At 44.2% G+C, this 19,093-nt stretch overlaps 1 protein-coding gene across 9 annotated transcripts in view; it reads left to right on the top strand.

The window, feature by feature from the left end:
• The window catches only part of Cacna1e (calcium voltage-gated channel subunit alpha1 E), a 486,129-nt gene that overhangs the window by 172,413 nt on the left and 294,623 nt on the right, over window positions 1–19,093 (top strand). For all 9 annotated transcript variants that reach the window (XM_029476855.1, XM_029476841.1, XM_029476834.1 and 6 more), the window contains 2 exons: window positions 8,577–8,682; window positions 9,447–9,586. In XM_029476855.1, the coding sequence (XP_029332715.1) occupies window positions 8,577–8,682; window positions 9,447–9,586 (246 nt within the window). The remainder of the gene's footprint in view (window positions 1–8,576; window positions 8,683–9,446; window positions 9,587–19,093) is intronic.

Genomic DNA, 19,093 nt, shown 5'->3' with positions numbered 1-19,093 from the left:
GTCAGTGGGTCTGTCTGGTTTGAGGACACTACTGGCCTCTAGTATGGAAACCATGAGTTTCTCCTTGACTGAACATGAGGACAAGTCTGCAGGTATCTAGAAATGCTGATGCCTCAACAGTAGCCAAGGCATATTAAAATATCTGGAGATGGGATACAACACTTTTAACTTTTGAAGGTGTCTCTAGTGATTCGGTAGTTCAGTTGAGCCAGAGATCCACTTATCTTCTAGAGAGATGGGTCTTCTATCTAATCCATTTACCCATCTTCCTCCCTCTCCCTTCTTCATTTATCTACTCCCCCTTCCTCTCTCCTACCCTATTTTGTGAGATCTGTGTTTTCTCTGTATTCCAGGCTGACCTAGAACTCAAGATACTCTTGCTTGAGCCTCAAGGGCATGGTGGGTTTCAGTGTGTACTACCATACCCAGCTGTTTCTGTTTCTTATGTATGTATTTTGATCACGGGTAGATTCTTCTCACTTCCCTTGCAGGCTGTTGTGAAAGAGCTGGAGTTCCTGGGCACTCTGGAATTCAGCCTAAGATAATAAACTAATTAATTCTAAGGGGCATTGGGTTGGCAAAACCATTCACTTACGGCTTCTTCAGGCAGACTTTTGTCTGATCTAAGACTTCCTGAAGACAGGTCTAGAAATCTTAGTCTGAGGAACAGAACCCTCAGGCCTTCAGTTCACCCAGCAGGCCCTTGAGTACCCAGCTGAAGACTTCTTAACCTTGATTCCTCTTGGTTAGTAACTACTAAGCCGATGAAGGTTGACTTAGCATAATGCCCATCAAATGGAGGAATCCCTGAACATTCTTAACAATCTTCTAGGAACATGGGACTTACAGTAAACCATATGCTGAGACTGGCCTCTCCATACTCTTGAGTGTCTTTTGTATATGTTTCACAATCTCTGATGTAAATTGGTAGCTCAAAACTGGTCAGAAGGATGATACTGACAGTCTAGCATTTGCAAGTGCTATACATGAGGGCTTTCTCCCTGATGGTATTTATTAGCATGGCATTTGATTTACCTCTCAAAAATAATCTGTTTTCTTATAGACAGTAGCAGATCTAAATTCTGTATATTCTGTATTCTCTCAGATCTGCCCTTGGGAGAGAGGGTATCTTAGTCTTTAGAATAACTTTAAAAGAGATATCAGATTTATCTATTTCAAGGTGGCCTTTGGATGTTCGATAGCAACTATGTTATCTGTCAGGTCCTTCCTTTGCAAGCTGAGTATTGGTTCTGCAACGCATTCTCATCTGGTTTCTACGCTGAGTGGTGTCTTTGAACATGGCTACAGTTGCAGAGTTTTCAAAACAAAAATTCTCGGAGCAACCATCTCTTTAACAAAAACTACTTCATTTTCTTGCCTGATGTGTTCTCAGCAGCATTTGATGCCTGCTTTGTGATGTGTGAGTCTATGAAGTAGGGAACAGCGTGGGGTGTGGCTGTTCATTGCAGCTCATGTTTTTCCCCCTTAAAGTACAAGTCGCTGCCAGAACTCTTGATGGAACCAAATTTGTCAGAGTGACATCAAAACACTAATTCTGGTTTCTGAAACAAGTAATTTCCCCAATGCTGTTTTGTTTTTTATTTGAGGCTTTTAGCGTGTACCTCTTCATTCAGTCATTTGTCACTTGATCACCAAAACCACATGTGGAATGACAACTGTTTTTAGTCCAAGATCCATTCAGACACATAACAAATGAATTTCTTAGGACTCCTCCAGGTGATGGCCACTGGAATGGGCGTGAGTAGCAGAACAGGGAGGGCAGGGCAGTCTTCCTTTTCAGAAGTATTGCCACTCCCTGGCAGTTATGTGGTACAAATAGGTCTTGAACTGTCTGCCACCTATCATCTGTCCCTCTGTCTCTCCAAAGTAGCAACAATGTGACCTTCCTTTCCATGGATTTGTGTAGGAAACAGGGTCTTGGAAGTCAGACAGAGTACTTTGATCTAGAAGCCACAAGAGGTGAGACATAGTTTCACAGCTGACAAGAGAGTAACACTAAGGATAGTTTGTCTGAGTAACTGAGTTCACTGACCTGCCTAGTAGTGCATCTTGACTGACCTCGGGGGGGGGGGGGGGGCAGAAGGCCTCCCGAGGGCCCCTCAGCCTCCGTGCTGAGTTCTCACTGATGCCTTCCTTGCCATCCATCCACTAGGTTTGAGGTTGTTAGGAGCAGGGGTGATGGCATTTTCATTTTTTGACAGGGGTAGGGTGGGTTGAAAGAGAGGTGCATGAATGTTCAGGGTTGCCAGTCAGATGGGGATTGGAAAAGAAGCAGTTGTCATGGTGATGGTGGGTTGCATCCCACCACCATGGAAACCAAACTTAAAAGACTGATGTTAAGGCTGGAAGTCACATGATATATCATTTTGTTTTGTTTTGCTTTGTTTCTAAAAAGAAGAGGGGTTTGATTTCTATCCCTCTCCCCCACCCTCTCTCTCTTAAGACAAGACAGGGAGGTGAGAAAAACTGCTCAGAGGATAACAATGAGATTGTGAAGCAGGACAGCATGGAGTACTTAGGAACTTCTGTTTCATGTTCTACTTCTTCTAGAACAGTTTTCCTGCTGTTGGGAAGGGAAGAGGAATGTGCTTGGAGTTTCACATTTGCCGTCAGAGCTGTGCACTGGTAACGCACATAGAGAAGCACAGGGTGTTAGTTCTTCTGCTCTGAGAGGGCCCAGCCTGAACTCATCTGCTCAGGACACAGACAGAACCCAAAAGCACAGCTTGAAGAAATGGGGAAATGGAGCTGAGCACACGACTAATTCCAGATGTGAGGACGGTCTGTATGTTGATTCATTATAGTATCTGATGACATTTGCAGCTTTTGTGTTGCTGGAAGTTAGTGCCCTGCTGTGTCAAACCATTCTAAAAGGTTTTTATCTGATAGTCACAAGGACTGCTAATAACCCAGGATGGATTATACTTAGGAGGCAGACTGGTGACATTCTAGCCTCTCCACAGCCATCAGAGTTCTAATTACTTGATTAGCCTTGCAAAAGGCTCAGAGTAAGGCACAGTTTCTTTCCAGGAAACTTTGGTTCTCACTTCCTTTGAGCTGTTCCATCTTGCTAGTCTGACCAGAGGAATAAGCACTTAGAGTGTTAGAAAGCCATGTTGAAGTTCTATCCTTTTATCTCCCATGTGCCCCCTGTGCCCCCACTCCCACAGTGATCAGGAAAGGAAGTGGTAAGATGTCCCCCACCCCCTTCCATGAAGTCATTGGGTACAGGGCTTCTCTAACAGGTGTGAATTTTCCTTTCAGACTGAAGGGCGTGTGTAGACAGGTTAGGCAGTAGAGAGTCCTGGAGGGACATTGTTTGGGAAAGGGTAGGGATGAAAACACAGTCTGTTGACACAATGGCCACAATGATGGCTATGCCAGTTGTTTTGGCACAGGTCCAGCCTCTTTGCTATTATTCATCGCTGCCAGACAGATGTGTTTTTCTCTGTGGCCTCAGGCAGAGTGGATGCCATCTCACTTGCATGAGCTCACTGTGTCTCCATCAGGATCTGCTGGAGCTGGAGCCAGAGCCGGACCTCTGTGGTGGTTCAACCCCTCCTGTTCTTAGCTCTGGCCCTGGGTGTGATTAATGTCCCTTCTAATCACTGGAAGAGATTGCATCAGAGCCATCAGCTTCATAAATCCTCCTCTGGGGACTGCTGTTTGGAAGAGCTCTCCATATTCCCAGGAGGTGCTGGGCCAACTGTCTTTGCTTTCTTCCCGGAGGCCCATTACCATAATTTTCTTTTAAAATCTTTACTGGGGTAGATGTCTTCGGTGTTAGATCATAGCTGCAGCCAGCCAGCCCCCTCCTGGAGGCTGTGACCACAGACAGATGCTCTCCCCAAAGCCTCGAGCAGCAGCAGACACTTAAGAATTGATTTAGTAGGGTAATAAAAGTGACCTGTGATCTGTTTAGGGCCTTGTGTTCACCTGTTGTTTTGGGTGCTGGTCCTTTTGTCTTTCTAGTTTCTTCTATGGAAGTGGATGGTGGTGGCCTTCCCTTTGAGCACGGTACTGGAGCAACTTTTGCAATGAAAGCCCTGACTCCTGTTTCTCATTTCCAAGTTTCATTCTCTCCTTCGCTGTCTATGTCCAACACAAGATCCTGATTTTTTTCCCAGTCATATAGCCCTTGAAGAGCTGTGTCTTACTATTTATTACTTGACAGTGTCTCTTTGGAACAGAGCTTCTGACAGAGTCACACAATAGACAGACTCTTTCCCAGCTACTGCCCTTGAGTTAATAATCACATATTACATTTATGTGCAGCTGAGGAGTGGTAACATATGCAATGGCATCAAAGTCGTTGTCTGACTATATCTCTTCAAATCGCATATCCCTTAACAAGAAGGCTGAGGCGGGAAGAGGATTCAGACCTTCTTGAAGGCAGTTAGTTGTCCTGGGTCTGAGGCTAGAGATAGATAGGGATGGCTAATGGAGGTTGAGATCTATCTCCTGGGAGCCAGTGAGCACTTGGTGAGAGTCTCCTGAGTTCTGACAACTGCCAGAGTGGTCACATTCTTGTTCCTACATAAGTATCTTCTCCATTAGGCCTGGAACTCAAAGAGAACATCGTGTTCTGTCAACCTGCCTGTCCCTGGTGGCCCTCAGATCATATTCATTTGCTTTATGCATGGTGATAAAGGCTCTGGGAAGGGACAGCTGAGAGCAGAGGGGTCTCAGAACACCCCACAGATAGGGCTGTATATTTCTGTAAGACACCCCCCCCCCCCACTTCCATTTGCTTCCTGCAGCCTGAGTCTTCCCCAGGCCTGTGCCTGCAGTTGTGAAAGCGAGAGGCTGGCTCAGATGAGAGAAGCTCTGCTTACAAGGCAATGCAAGGCGCGCAACCCTGTCCTAGGGCTCTGTTGGCAATCAGAGCCAGCACCATAGCAGCACTAGGTCCACCCTCTGTCTTGCCCTAGCTTTCTCTGCTAAAGAAGGAACTAAACAAATGGCAGGTGTGCGGGCCGAGCCATGCTGCTCAAATTAGCTGTGTTGCTAAGGAAACGAGTCAACTGGTTGAAGGAAGGAGCATTGGGTAAAAGGGATAAATCAATAAACGAACCTATTTTTATCATTTCCCTAATGATTGTCTTGAAGCAGTTAGACAGGGAAGGGAAAGGGAGAGCCGCAGACACTCTAGTCCTCATTAACGGCTTGGAGTGAGTGAGCAACGAAGGGGTGTTTGGGAAGGTTGCCAGGGAAGTTTACGAAGTGAGGCCCCTAGTGAGCAGACAGTGAGAGAGAGGGGAAGCTCCTTTGCAGGCCTGAAGCTCTTTTATGGTCATGTTCTTCTTTGACTCGGTCTAGGCCTTTGTTCGGGAGCATTTGATCTTCCCTGGATCTTGCGCAGGCTTCCATAACCGTCTTTCTTTATACTCAGGATGGTGGTGGATTTTGGCATTGGCTTGATTTTCTTTCTCCCTCGAATACATATAGCTTTAATTGATTTTATGATTATAAGTTAATACGTGCTCATTATAACAGTCAGGCAATGGATAAAGGAGTAAAGAGAAAAATGAAAATAACCCTATTACTCAGAGAAAACTCATTATCCTTCTAGCAAAGCCGGGCCCCACCCCCTTCCCTCTCTCTTAACATTAAAGAGAATGTCTGTGCATACTGGCTCTTTTTCGTTTTTGATAGATAATGTATGCCCACAGTATGCAGTACAAAAGTTCAGATGGGGATACTGTGTAGAGAGAATGTAGGATGTCTTTTTATAATGATAACCCAGGCTCTGGTGTGCCTGTGCCATCTATGTTTTGATTAGTCCCTTATTCATTAAATACCAATCATTAGATACACACTATTCCCAAGCAAAGGGTTGGCCACCAGGGACAGGCAAAGCCTCTGCCCTCAGTTTCCCAGGCCTTTCTGTTTCATTGGTCCCTTCAGACAACCACAGACCCAATGGATTCACAAGAGGCAGAGGCTTATGTAGCTTGAATGAGAAAGAGCTCTTTCCCAGTTCTTCCCAGGTAGGTGCTGGGTCCATGGAGGTGCTGAGTGGGTTTCTGAGTTTGCACAGGGCATTTCTAACTATGGGCAATAACCAGGTGAGCTTTTGTGATCAACTTTATTAATAGCATGCATGCATGCGTGTTTGTGTGTATGTGTGTTACATGGAAGAGTCAATAAATGTGTCACTCAACTCAGAGATACCAGCCCCTCCTCAACTTGTGATGGCCAATAAAACCTGGCTTTTGTTTGTTTGTGTTTGTTGTTGTTTTAATTAGGGCTCTTAACCACGGTCCCATGAGGGCCAATCCCAAGAGAGATGCTCTGAACAAAGGACTGCCTGGTGAAGCAAGTCTGGAGTGTGCTGTGTACTGCTTCCCACCCCATTGTGTGTGCAGTTACACACTGTGTACAGTAGCATTAAAGGCTCCAAGCAGACCTGCTGGGAAGGAACCTACTTAACTTTACTTAACCCAGGCTTCCCTCATTTATTTGATTGCAACTTTCTGTAGCACTAGTATTTTGTGACCTACATTGTAGAGGCAGCACCCCAGATGCCCTCAGCATCTGCAGCCATTCATCAACGCTGCTTTGGCATACTGTCAGTTTCCTTTCTAGACCAAGTTCCCAGACAAGGTCAGAAATTCCTCAGCCACCACTTTTGCCTGATTCTCTCTGTCAACAGATTCATCTTGGAATCCCAGGTATCAGCACCAAGCCCAGCATAGTTTAGCCTGCTCCAGAATCTTGTGGGATGCTGGGCCCTGGGTTAGCCTTTTGCCACTTTATGTGAAAAGCTCTAGATTAGAGCCAGTGATATGACAGAAGCATACTACTTCTGATCCTTGTGTTCTGGTGGCCTTGCCAGGGTGTGAGTTGGGTGGGGACTTGTCCTAAGATAGGGGATGTGCGTGCCAGTGTAGATCCCAGAGGTTGCCCTTAGCTTCCAGAGTTTGAAGCAGAAAGCATAAGAGTCCTTATGGGCTCCCATGCAGTGGCTTCCCTTCAGCTGTGAGGACTTCAGGAAGCATAATAGAATCTGGGGCAGAAGTCCATTTGGAAGTCCAATGAGGCTCATCCATTTTCTAGATCAGGTGGCTGAGCATGAGGAAGCAGAGAATTTCTGGGTTGGGGATGCTGTGTGTGAACTGGAGATGTGTGGGAAGGAAGGACTGCCAGCTGTGGGAGAATGCCTGTGACTCAGGGATCCGTGGAAATGGTGGTGGTGGGGATGAGATGGTACTACCAAATGCAGTGGACTAGAAAAGTCACCTCCTCCTGTGCTGGCCCAAGACTAGAGCAACTGGAGGGCTATTGATGTCTCTGTGCATGCTTGGCCACTGCTTGCCACTCTCCAGAGATCCCTAGATACTTATTTGATGCCATTAACACAGGGTTACAGTGGAAATGGGAAGAGGGGCCTTGGGGTATGTTGGGGTGATCACCGTTCTGTACTACTAAAGAGGTGTTTAGGCCCTGTGTCCTATACTGGCAACCTTGCTCTATGGGGATGACAGGAGAATGGTCTCTGTCCTTCCCTCTTTGTGAAATAGACTACCTTTCTCCCCCAACCCTGAGTTGTGGAATTTGCCAGAGAATAGGTTGAACTGCAAGACTAGTGACACATCTGGCTCGTGTTTGTCATAACAGTAATTACAGAATGAAATCCCAGCCTGCAGGATGACTGGGCCCTGGGAGGGAGCTGGTGTTTGTCTTTTCTAGCCATGGCCCCACCTCTCCTTGAGCTTGCAGCAAAGCCTTGCTTCAGGAGTCAGGGAGCCTACTTTGAATCATGATGTTTTTGTTTTTGTTTTTGTTTTTTCAAAAAGGTAGAGAATTCCTCACCAGTCTTTACAAAAACAGCAGGGGAAAGCTTTACTCACTGGATTTACAGTTTGGTTTCTAGAGCCTGTACTTTGCCATGGGAGATTCCAACCCATGCTATGCTTTTCTGTTACCTATAAATGCAGAATCTTAGAAGAGAATAAGAAGGGAGCATTGCTTCTTTTGGTGTCAGGATGTGTGTTCTGTGTCAGATATTACAACAGAAGGGAGCTCACATGGGGTAGAAGATGGTTTCCTTTCCAGGGATTCTGGATTCTTCTTTCCCTCAGTTGATCAGAGGTTCTGGAGAGAAGGGTGACACTAGATGCAATTCTGAAAGGGTAGCAGATAGCCACAGCTTGGTCTTTATTGAGGCCAAAGCTGGCTCTTCTACCCAGGCACCTGAAGCATGAGAAGAACAGGATTCTTGCTTTTTTCTTCTTCATCAATTTGAAGCCCTGTTTCGTTCCTGGATTTATGTTTTATTTCACTCAGTGATTGGATTATCTGACATATGCCTAACTCTAATATTTCCTGCCTGCTTCCTTTTCTTAAAGAAAACGCTTCATTTTCACGGACCAGTCCTAAATGATAATGCCTCTTATGCAAAGGGTCATATACTATCCTGCCTGCCTGCTTGCTAGTGCAAATCATTCATACTGCAAGGATCAGCAGAAGGAGTTTGTATGTGTATATTCACAGCCATATTAGAGGCTGGATCCCTCCTTACATGAACTTGGTCCTTAACACCTCTGTTTCACGCCATTTGAGTACATGATCCTGGCCACCATCATTGCCAACTGCATCGTCTTGGCCCTGGAGCAGCATCTTCCTGAGGATGACAAGACCCCAATGTCTCGAAGACTGGTATGTGTCTGCTTTCTCTGCCCTTTCTCCTCTGGGTTCCTTTGACTCCCTTCCCCCACTTCCTTTCTCATACAGATCTGTGAAATCTCTACTCTTTGCTGAGGGACAAGTTAGCAATAAACCCTGCTGGGACTCAGGAGGAAGAGGGCATTGCAAATATGGGGTATATGCATCACATGACAGTCAGGCAAGAAGAAAGGGCAGGCATGTGGGACATTTGCTTCACTCCTCTTTCCCAAGGGACTGTTGGAGTGAGAAGGAACAGGGAGGGAGGATGGTGAAAGCCGAGTGTGTTGGTGGTTATGAACTTGCTAAATGCCGACCGACATCCTTATTCTCCTAAAGGAATGAGTCACATGTCTAATGTATTCCTCCAGAAGAGAGGGCACAAATTATTTTAAATCTAGACACATGGGCGAGTGGCCACACAAATGACCCAAGCATGAGAACTATGAAGTTTCCAGCTAGAGTATAGACCCAAGAATGAAGAAATAAACTCCTCTGGGCAATGCTATGCCATCAGGGACTTCCAGGAGAAAAATGTCTAATCCCCAGGTGGGACACATCTGTCCATTTCTACAGCCCCTTTCCCTACTCTGTGTATTCCATGCAGTTTCAGGTCCTCTTGGTGCTTCAGTTACCTAAGCTGTACCCATATAGAAGGCTGGTCATCATGGGTGTACAGGAGAGGGTCAAGGTGTGCCTTGGCCTGTGTCTGACAAAGAATAATTATTCTATTGTTGCTCTGTTCTTCATCCTTGCAGGAGAAGACAGAACCATATTTCATTGGGATCTTCTGCTTTGAAGCTGGGATCAAAATTGTGGCTCTAGGGTTCATCTTCCATAAGGGTTCATACCTCCGTAATGGCTGGAATGTCATGGACTTCATCGTGGTCCTTAGTGGGTGAGTCTTGCTTCTTGCTTCCTTCCTTATTGCTCTGTGTGTGTGTGTGTGTGTGTGTGTGTGTGTGTGTGTGTGTGTTGGGAGGCTCATGGTGACATGAGGTAGCTGGTACAAGGAACACACAGAGGACAGAGATCAGAATGTACAGTAGAAACCAAAGAAAAAGATCAAGGCTGAGAGTCTCCATAGAGCTAGACCATAAAGAAACCATTCTTGGAAGAGTTGGGTGTATGTTGCATTAGATAGAATCATGGACTCTCAGGGGTGCCTGACGTCCCATTGTATACTTGCTTGATTGCTCAACACCTACTTTTCCAGGAAGGAGCCTTTTAACTGAAGCAAGCAGCTTGTGTCTAGGGAAGGGGTCATCCCAAGAGATCAGTCAAAAGATGCTTGGATGTAGTTTCTTTGGGAGATTGGAGAAGATTCCAATTATGTTTTTCTGAACTAAAAGTTAAGAGAACAGAATTAATGATTTGTGGATTTATTGATGGCATAAAATTGAATCACATGAAAATACTTGATAAAACATTCCTTAGAACTTATTATAGTATATATTGGAACTGCTCTGGTGTTATAGGCACATATAGGGTGGCGATTCATTTAGGTGAATATTTGCAACATCATTCCTTTGGATATGACGATGGGTGGATGTATGATGATGATGGGTAGATCCAATACTGTTGGCAGCAGATGTGATGGGCTTTGGCACTGGGAGTGATAAGAATAGTGCCCAGGATTTCTGTGGCTTGTGAGTCTTTGATGCCATTGTCTTTCAGGGCTTGCTGGGGAGAAGGGTAAACTTGCATAGGTGAGGATTAAGTGTTTGGCATAGATATTTCCATCCTTAGGTGCCCAACTCTCTGGTGAGGACAAGCAAAGACATGGGACACTGAAGAGAGGGATTATGTAGCCACCACTGTGACTGACAAAACACGAAGAAAAAGAAAATATGTAGGGAGTTGGTTAAGACTGAGAAGCTGAGCTTGGAAACCATGAATCTACCCACTGTCTTCTAACACAGACACAGTGCTCACATTTTTAGCTTTTAGGCCAATTGTAATTGAGTGAAAGAGACATAGTTGAAGGTATAGTTGATTAGAATACAGCTTACAAGCAGCCAGCCTCAGTATGGGTAGTGGATAAACAGGGCTGAATGTTCATGTTTAGAAAGTATCCACTGCCTTACAAAAGGATTTTCTGTAGACCATTTTCCACAAAAAAAAAGGTTCTAATGCAACATTTTAAATATTACTTAGTATATAAAGTATCACAGAAGTATATTTTCACAGAAAATATAGCAACTGAAATAATGTTTTAAATGTCTCTAAAGTAAGTAAAATATACTGTATTGGAAAAGTCCTATGTGAGAACTTGAGTCGTGTTATTTTATTTCATTTGAAATCATATTAGTGTTTGTTTTGTTTTTTCATAATACTTTTACTGATTATTTGTGAATTTCACATTGTGTGCCCTGATCAAACTTACTTCTCAGTCCTCCCTTGTCTAGACCCCTATCCTTATGGCCTCCCCAACCCCACCCCAAAAAAGAAGAGAAGAATAAAACAACAACAACAACAACAACAACAACAAAACAAGTTCAATTTGTGTTGCTCAAATGCTTGCTGGAGCATGGTCAGACTCCCAGTGGCCAGTCCTTTAAAGAAAACAGGGTCCTTTTCCCACCTGTACACCCACCAGAAGTCTTCAGTTCTTCAAAGTGGAGAGCTGCACTTCAGCATTTTTATCACATTTTTAAAGAGTTCTCTTTGATGGCTTTCTGTCTAGGCTGTTACTTTTGGAGGGGCTAGGGGTTGTCATAGAAGCCTTCTATGTCCCTCTTTCTCAATTGTTCATCTTCAGTCACTGATACCACTGCAAAAAAGTAGTGTCTTTGCCATTTATAGTCAGCAGGAGTGTGGATCATGGACTTTCACATGGTTTCTAAGGGTAGCATGTTGTGTGTGTGTGTGTGTGTGTGTGTAATTGGTCCTACTCAATGTTATATGCACTGAAAACATTTGAAGTTTCTGTTCTAAGCCACTCATTTTATTTTAAACTGTCATATACTGATTTTTAAAAATACAGAAAAAAAAAAACAGAAGAGAAAAATCCTTGCTGACTGATTAAAAGCAATTTCTGATTTTAAGAGCAATTTCTGGCTTTTATGGCATCTCTTTCCATCCCTTTAAAGCGAAGGGAGCTTTCTTTTGGATGTCTGTAATTTTGCTGCCTTTCTCAATATATGATGAGCATATCACACATCATTCTGTACTCTGCTGAAATTTTGTGGTGACTGATGAACACTTTGTTAAGTGGATACACACAGCTTGTTGCTTGTTTCTGCTTGTTATTCGACACTTAGATTGCTTTCTGGTTTTTGCTATGATAAATAATTATTAAAGATGCTCTAACATACATCTTTTAGATGCCACACTTTACTAGACAGTTTGACAGGCTGAAGTGCAGTCAGTTCTCTGTATCTTTGGCTTCTGAGCAGATCCAGTCAAGCGTGGATAGGAAATATTTAGGGAAAAATACATCTGTAGTGAGCCTGAAAAAGACTTCTCATTCTTATCTCTAGGCCCTAAGCAGTATAGAATAACTAATATTTACATAGTGTTTGTGCTGCATAGTCTTGTAGGTAATGTAGAAATGATTCAAAGCATCCAGAAGGGAGGATGTGCATACGATTTATGCTAGTAACATGACATGTTATATAACATATGTGAACATGTGTAAACTTCGACATCCACAGTCTCAGACCCAGTCTCCTCCAGGTACCATGAGACAGTTGTACTTAGCAGGGGGAATCTGGTGGTTCTGGTGTGGGAAGTGGGGACTCTGATGTGTAAGGGGAGGTGAAAGACCCTTTCCATCTGATCAGACTAGGGAAGATCAATATGAACTTTGATAAGGGCTGTCGACACCGTTGAAGGAGCAGATTTACGGGAACCAGCCAGGCCCTTTTGCTGCTGTAGCTAAGAAGATGCCCATTCCTCACCTGCATCTCCAGGGAGTTCTAGCACTTGGCCAAGTCAACTGTCCTGTTTGTGCTGTCTCCCCAGTTTTCTTGGTGGTTTCTCAGACACGGATGGCTCTCTGGGTAACTTTGACTATGGGTACTTCCTAGTTGAACCAACAAGACTTTAAGTCTTGACCCCATCTCACCTCCAGCCCAACATGCAGGAGCTCTTCTCAGCTCACACGTAGATGGTTTCCAGGTAACAGTTCACTGTAGTCTTGATTGTTGAGGGATGAGGTTCTGAAGCACTGTAATGGAATGGGTAATTGAACTGTCTGTATTTGCACAGTCACCTACCACCTTGCTTTGCTGCTAGGAGGCATACCATCTTTGGAGCATGGCAGTATTGATGGTGTTCTCTTTTTCTCAGTGGTGCATTAAACTAGGGACATTTTACAATTATGGCATCTTAACTTCAGTTCACATGTTGCAGTACCAACTTGTGAGGTGGGCAGAACAGACTGCAGAGATGAGTTATCCAGTACCCAGGATGTTATATCATTTTCTTACTATCACTTGCTTTCTGGTGGTAGATTCTGGGGGTTAGAGAATGCTCTCTGATGCAGGGTTTCTATTTTTAAAGCCCACTCTATGTATCCCCTCTCCTGGCCACACAATCTTCACAATCTTCCTTTTTTTTTTCTCCTTCTTGACACCTGCATCCAGAGTTATTCCTGCTGACAGCACTTCCTTCCCACCTTGTCTTCAGGTGTCACCTCACATTCTACTCCTGTGCACAGAGGGATTGACAGTGTTGGAGCATGACACGATACTTCGGGGTTGAGACTGCATAACATCTTAGTTCTAGGTTCTGGTGGTGGGTGGGGGGCGGGAGGGTCGGGGGCAGGAGGGTGGGTGCTGTAGAATCACACAGCTGGCTCAGCACGAGACCTGTCATCATTAGCCTGCTGCTAAGAAACAAGTATTTGGGGGGGGGAGAGCTGGAGTCCCCACATTCTGCCTGCCACCCCTAACCTTCCATAGTATTCTTAGTATCCTTAGGCACGTAAGTTGAAGATGTGCATGGTTTAAGTCAGTCATTTAATATATTCACCTATAAACCCATAAAAGGGCTGTCCGAGTCCATTTTCTACTACTATAGAATATCAGACACTGTGTGTTTAAAATTTTTTTTTAAACAGAAAAGATTTATATCTTACAATTCTGGTATCTGAAAAGTCTTAAGAGATGAAGCCCTTCTTGCTGTGTCCTCACAAAGCCAATGACATCATATGCTGAAGAAGAGAAAGAAACTAACCAAGCTCACCCTTTTAGTAGGCATCTGCTCCTCTGTCATAAGTAACCAATTCTGGTTATAGCATATAGTCTATGCCGTAGGGAGGTGTCTGCATGACCAAATCACCTTAGAAAGCCACCAGTCTTGCTACATCACAGGAACTGCTTAAATTTCAACTGGGGCATTTCAGGGAGACTTTAGATTACAGTAAGGATCTTGTTGTCCTCATTTTCCAGACAAGGAAATTGAGGCTCATAGAGGGCATGTGTCTAAACAGCAGACACTATCTAGGACAGTGGTTCTCAACCTGTGGGTTGTGACCTCTTGGGGGTGGTCGATGACCCTGTCACAGGGCTAGCTAAGACCATCAGAAAACACATATATTTATATCACAATTCATAATTGTGTAATAGAATTACAGTTATGGAGTAGCAATTAAATGATTCTATGGCTGGGGGCGGGGTCACCACGGTGTGAGGAATTGTATTAAAGGGTTGCAGCATTAGGAAAGCTGAGAACCACCGATCTAAGAACTGAAGCCCACGTCTTCAGCCTCTATGCCCGTTCTGCAACATTCTTCCTTCTCGTACCATCAGTGACCTCTGCTAACTCAAGGCTCTGTATTCATAGATCTCCATAATTCATATTCCTTTGGCCCCCTAGAAACAGAGGATGGAGCATAGCAGGGCTGCAGATCATCATACAAGTGTTTCCAACTCAAAGCGGGAGCTGCAACTGGAGTTTGAAGAGGGCAAGCTCTCGTGTGGCTTTCTGAGACTTCAGTCTGTGAGCTTGCAATACAGCGCCTTGCTCTATGGCAAAGGAAGTCAGCTGTTGATGTAATAATGCTGTTTGGTGCCTGACAAGTAGATCAAAAGATCCAGCTGACTTCTTTGTGAATTGGCTTGTTTAGACACTCATTCATTCATCCATTTGCTTATTCAACAAGACAAATCTTGTTGACCGAGAAATACCAAATCAGTTTAATTCTCATCTCTGCTGAAACAAACTTTTGTCTGCTACGATGTGGGATTGCTCTTGAATTGGTAATAATTCTGGAGGCTTTATGTTCTTGTTAGGCCACCTGGAATATTCTATATTACTTAAAATACTATTATATGTTAATCTTAACAGGAAGTTATTACCTAAATATATAGAGAATGATAGGAGATGATAAAAACTTAGGCATCTCTAAACCATTGTAAGAGCAGGGAACTGGGAGACATCTGGGCTTTATGACTTTTGTTCATCTCTGTATGCCCAGAGTCTGGTATATAGTTACTGCTTGCAAATTTTGACATATTACTTGTTCCACCACCAAAGTCTTACACCTTCTACAGGATGCAAAAAGAGTGGTGAGCGAGGCCTAGGCCTGGAGCAGTGAGAGACTGTCCTTACACCTTCCCTTTGGTCTCACTGGGATTTGTGTCTACAACTCCATCTGCCTAGCTTATTTTGTTAGGGAAATGAAGCTGAGGGTTTGTACTCCAGGCTAATAAGAAATACTGGGCTCTCTGTTCTATCTCCTTGGGAAGTGATCAAAGCCTCTAGAGGAAGCTGGGTGGAATGCAGGGAGAAGCCAGCACTCATTTGTCCTATAACACTGGCATGTAGCTAACCCTGGGCTAAAGCCCACATTCTACAGGTGATATTTCTAATCCATAAAAGTAGCACCTTAGATAAGAAGTATTAGGTTTAATTATTTTCCCCAGGCTATTTCAGGGATGAATAATCTAAGGCACAGAAAATTTTAACAATGTGCTTCTATCCAAGTGAATGCTTTCCTATACACACATTTTAACCTCCTACTATTTCAATTACCTGTGGTCAACCACAGCCTGGTGGACACTTCCTAAGTATTGAATGGCATTCCCTTCTGAGTAGCATGGTAAGATCTCTGACCATTCCTTACTATCCTGTCAGAGACATGAACCATCTCATTGTCCAGGGTGTCCACAATGCATGTATATACCTGCCCCTCTGATATCAGGTTTTCCTTTCAAGGTATTGCAAAACCTGTGCTCCAGTGTTCCTTACTTTATTTCATAATGGCCCCAGTTGTGAATGTAGTCATGTTGGCAATTTTTCTACAGTGCGTTTTTGTAACTTGTATTATAATTATTAGTTAGTCCTATTAATCTCTTATGGTGTCTAAACTATAAAGTAAATGTTATCATAGGCAAGTAGGTATGGATTGTAGAAAAAGTCATGATGTGTAGAATTGTGTACTAGCTGTAGTTCTTCATGCTTTCTGGAGGTCCTGGACCAGACCTCCTGTAGGTAAAGAAGGTAGTTCTATATGATAAGCAGAGTTTGAACTCAGTCTGTCTGCCTTTAGTGTCTGGGTTTCTTTTCTGGGCCATTGTATCTTCTGAGCTTAGAGATGCTATTAGCATCTTAGGGATGCTCTTCAGCCACTGAAGACATTCAAGCTTCTCTCTTTATTTCCTCTGCACATCCTTAGGTTCAGGCCCAGTGGTGACCTGTATGTTGTTCCTATTACACTTGAGGAATCTTTATTTTCAGTCCTGATGATATTACAGAGCTAGTCTTGAGTATGATCCCATTTGTACTGGCTAGTTTTGTGTCAACTTGACACAGCTGGAGTTATCACAGAAAAAGGAGCTTCAGTTGAGGAAATGCCTCCATGAGATTCAACTGTAAGGCATTTTCTCAATTAGTGATCAAGGGGGAAAGGCCCCTTGTGGGTGGTGCCATCTCTGGGCTGGTAATCTTGGTTCTATAAGAGAGTAGGCTGAGCAAGCCAGGGGAAGGAAGCCAGTAAGGAACATCCCTCCATGGCCTCTGCACCAGCTCCTGCTTCCTGACCTGCTTGAGTTCCAGTCCTGACTTCCTTGGTGATGAACAGCAGTATGGAAGTGTAAACTGTATAAACCCTTTCCTCCACAACTTGCTTCTTGGTCATGATGTTTGTGCAGGAATAGAAACCCTCACTAAGACACCATTAAAAACATCAGCTAGCTCAGCACACACTTTGGTGTCATGATGATCAACTGGACAGTGGAGCTATGACCTGTTTGAGTGGATGTGTAGTACAAGAATGGTAGTATTCATGACTGTCTCTAAACCTTTCGCTTCTGCTAAGGTTCTTGCCACCAGATTCAGACAGCCACTTAAGAGCTATTGAAAGACATTACTTAGCTCCCAGTCTTTGGCACCTTGCTAGGTGTGGGTAGGCTAGGTCACATATTTCTCACCAGGACAATGAGTCTACATGTCATGAGCACTCAGAAGAAGGGCTTCAGACTTGTCTCTTGGGAGAGCTTATTGAAAGAGATTACCCTTAAACAGCACTGAGCTGCACAAAGGGGTGGATATATAAATGTTTGGGGGTGAGGAATCGAGGAGAGAGACAGAGGATATTCCTAAGAACCCAGTAGTGAGAGACAGTTCTGTAGAGGTCAACAGGAGCCAGCCTAATCCATGCAAGAGCATTTATATGAAGCAGCAGAGCCCTGAAGACTTGAAGCTGGGGGTGGAATCCTACTTCTAACTCTGTTCTGGACGCTGCACATGTTTTTTAAAAATTCTTTTTACCCTGGGATCACCTCTCAGGAAAGACATGGCAAAGAGAAGTGGATGCTTTCTGCGTCTTCAGCTCCAGCTTGCAAGGAATGAGTATATAACCTATGAGAGAGAGAGAGAGGGAGAGAGAGAGAGAGAGAGAGAGAGAGAGAGAGAGAGAAGAGAGAGAGAGAAGACAAAGGAAATCGTGGGCAGGGGAATGCGGCAGAGGAGCGGGGACCAGCCATCCTGCAGCCTCAGCTACCAGCCAGAGGCATACACAGAGTGGTTTAGCCCAAAGCCTGTTTGTAGGAGGATGATATCTGGAGCTAAATATACATCGATAGGTATTTTTAGAGGGTTTCTGTAAGAAGGCTGCCCTAACATGAGTTTCCCTAGCAGCTAAAGATCGAGGAAAGCACAGTTTTCCTCTGGGAGCCTTGTCTTTCTGGTGCTGAAAGTGTGGGGGAGGTGTTGCTTATGCAGCCCCAGGGGCCCCCAGCCCGATTCAAATCCCCGCAGTAATAGCGTGATAGCCCTGGGTATTTATATAGCAAATCATGTCAGGGAGCCTCCTGGGATCTTAGCGACTTGTCTTTTACGCACCCTTTTAGCTGTGGGTGGGCCAAAGCCAGAAGTGGGAGAAAGAAAGGCTGGGTAGAGGGAGGAGGCAGGGAGCTTATAATTTTGTAGATGGGGATCTGACACTGAGAGAGGAGACATGAGGGGTTTTGCGTTTCCCAGCTTTGGTGAAACAGGAGCCTAGGAACCTGGTGTCCTTAGTACTGCTGGTGGGGAGGTCTGTGAGTTCTTGGCCTCCACTCCTTTTGAAATTTTCCCCTGGAGCAGAGCTGGGAGCTGCTTCTATGGCAGGTCTCCTCCTCTTCCCTGGCACTATGTTCAGTGCTCCATACTGGGGGAGCACTACAGTTACTGGTCCATGCAGCAGCTACTTTTATCAGAACAGTATTTCTGTTCCAGTTGTATGATGGGAGAGATATGGTTCAGATGCAGATTTTTGCTTGTTATTCTTTATTTTTAGAATGAAGAGGTTCATTCAGGGGAAGAGGTAGGCTACATATTAAACTTAAAGGTCTTTTCTGAATTCGGTACATTCAGGGAGGCTCCAAATGAGAATGCCAGTTAGAACTTGACAGACTATACATAGGTTCAGTAGGCAAATTTTTCTCGTGCATAACTGTCTTTTTTTCTTTCTTTCTGATGAGATACATCACTAGTCCACTGAACAGATATTTATTGAGCACCATCTGTATTCCATGTGCAAAGTTTTGGTGTTAAATTTCTTTTCTCAAAAGGCTTTTTCTTGTCCCCATTGGTGGAAGTGTAGTCAAGAATTTAGCTTATGGTGTCACACAAGAAGAGGCTAAAGTAGAGGAGGTAGGGGATGCTTGGTGATACTAAGGACATTTGGTCTGGGGCTTTTCTTCTTGGATTTATGTTTATGTTATGTATATTTATTTGGAGACAGAAACAGTGTCCAATGTATTCTCTGAAGACCACTCCCAACCCTGTGCCATTCACTTCCTGGGCATGAATATGTGAGTGATGGAGTGAGGGGCAGGGAAAGTAGAGATGTGCTGGCATAGTAGAGGGTATAATGTATGACCTCATTCTATAGACTCCGAATACAAAGTAAACATTAGAGGGGGTGTTCGTGTTTCCACTCTGTGGATAAAATACGTTTCCTCCCTTAAGTAGA

Source organism: Mus caroli, chromosome 1 (assembly GCF_900094665.2).
Source record: "Mus caroli chromosome 1, CAROLI_EIJ_v1.1, whole genome shotgun sequence".
Lineage (NCBI taxonomy): Eukaryota > Metazoa > Chordata > Mammalia > Rodentia > Muridae > Mus > Mus caroli.
Note: the sequence above shows the minus strand (reverse complement) of the source record. Positions and strands in the feature narration are given on the sequence as shown.